This window comes from Austrofundulus limnaeus, unplaced genomic scaffold (assembly GCF_001266775.1).
Source record: "Austrofundulus limnaeus strain Quisiro unplaced genomic scaffold, Austrofundulus_limnaeus-1.0 Scaffold2, whole genome shotgun sequence".
Classification (NCBI taxonomy): Eukaryota; Metazoa; Chordata; class Actinopteri; order Cyprinodontiformes; family Rivulidae; genus Austrofundulus; species Austrofundulus limnaeus.
Window position 1 is genome coordinate 475194 of NW_013952404.1, and position 1423 is coordinate 476616.

Consider the following 1423-nt stretch of genomic DNA (forward strand, 5'->3'; position numbering starts at 1 on the left):
ATTCCAAAAATCTTTTCAGGACCCCACCTTGATTTTTCGGGACCCCACTTTGGGTCCCGACCCCAACTTTGGGAAACACTGCTTTAGGGGGAAATGTGCCCACCGCTGGTAACTTGCAATTTAAATGTGAAACAAATCACCTGAATCTACAAATCAAAGTATAAAAGTAAATATTTCCTACGAGGATAAACTCTGAGACAGACTTATAAATCTGCAGCAGCAGCAGTAGCAGCAGCCAGCAGCAGCAGCAGCAGCAGCAGCAGTAGCAGCCAGCAGCAGCAGCAGCAGCAGCAGCAGCACCTGTTTGCAGGTCTGCGCTCCACGGGAAACCGAGAACTCCTCTGATCACCACCGCGTCATATAATGTTTCAGAGGACGCCCCTCCCCCCCGTCTCGTTCTCTCCCCTCACTCAACCTCTCCTTTGACTCGCGGAGGAGGCTGCTGCTCACTTACTGGCGCGCGGACCGCGGAGGAGACGGAGGGGTGAGGTGGGGGGCAGAAGATGGCTGACTTGGCCGGGCACCGCGAGCCCTGGGCGGCATCACCGGCGTCACACGGGCCGCTGAAAAGCTCCGAGACCCCCGCTGTGTGGCGGCTGTAAACAGCTGCATCTCTCTCTCTCTCTCTCTCTCCTCTCTCTCTCTTTCTGTCTCACACACGCGCACCTCTCCCCTCCTCACCGCAAATATTGACAGAAGTATCGCAGAGAAAATATGGCAGAGACGGAAAAAGAGGGCAGACCTCCGGAAAATAAGAGGAGCCGCAAACCAGCTCACCCGGTGAAGCGGGAAATCAACGAGGAGATGAAGGTAAAGAGTGCGCGCGCGTGCACGTGTGTGTGTGTGTGAGAACATTATAGGGGTGAGTGCGTTTTTGTCTTGCATGATGCTCCAAACTTTCTGTTTTTATTTTTATTTTATTTTTTTATTTTTGGGTGCACAATGGACGCTTCTCCTCTGTGAAGTTAAAGGAGCGTTCCTGGTCATCTGTGTCGCGCGCGCTGCCTTTCGCGGCACGGAGTTAATGGAAAATCCGATGCGTCAGTGAAGGCGTCACCGGACCCTTTCTTTACTATTACTATTAATACGAGTTCCGCTACAGAGGAGCGGAGGGAGCGCGTAATTAGCGGATCAATTGGGGGGGGGGGGGCTCATCTGGTCGTGCGTGTGCGTGCATGTGTGTGCATGTGTGTGTGTTGACCAGCTGGCCAGAGGCGTGTGATCCAGATGTGCGCCCGGCTGATGAGGCTTTTTTACGCAGCGTAGAGTCCCTTTTTTTCCGGATTTAATTGAATTCATTTTAATTTTAATTTATTGTATTTGAGCTCCGCGTGGTTCACTGTGGAGAATGAAAGTGTTCCTGTGGCGTGCATGTGTGTGTGTGTGTGTGTGTGTGTGTGTGTGTGTGTGTGTGTGTGTGTGT

General features: G+C 52.3%; 1 protein-coding gene across 1 annotated transcript in view; it reads left to right on the forward strand.

Annotated features, from left to right (window-relative positions):
• Positions 1–221: 221 nt before the first annotated feature.
• Positions 222–1423, forward strand: part of sobpa (sine oculis binding protein homolog (Drosophila) a) — a gene marked incomplete in the record, with an annotated part of 34858 nt that continues 33656 nt past the window's right edge. The window contains 1 exon segment of the mRNA XM_014009732.1: positions 222–810. Coding sequence (XP_013865186.1) covers positions 715–810 — 96 coding nt within the window.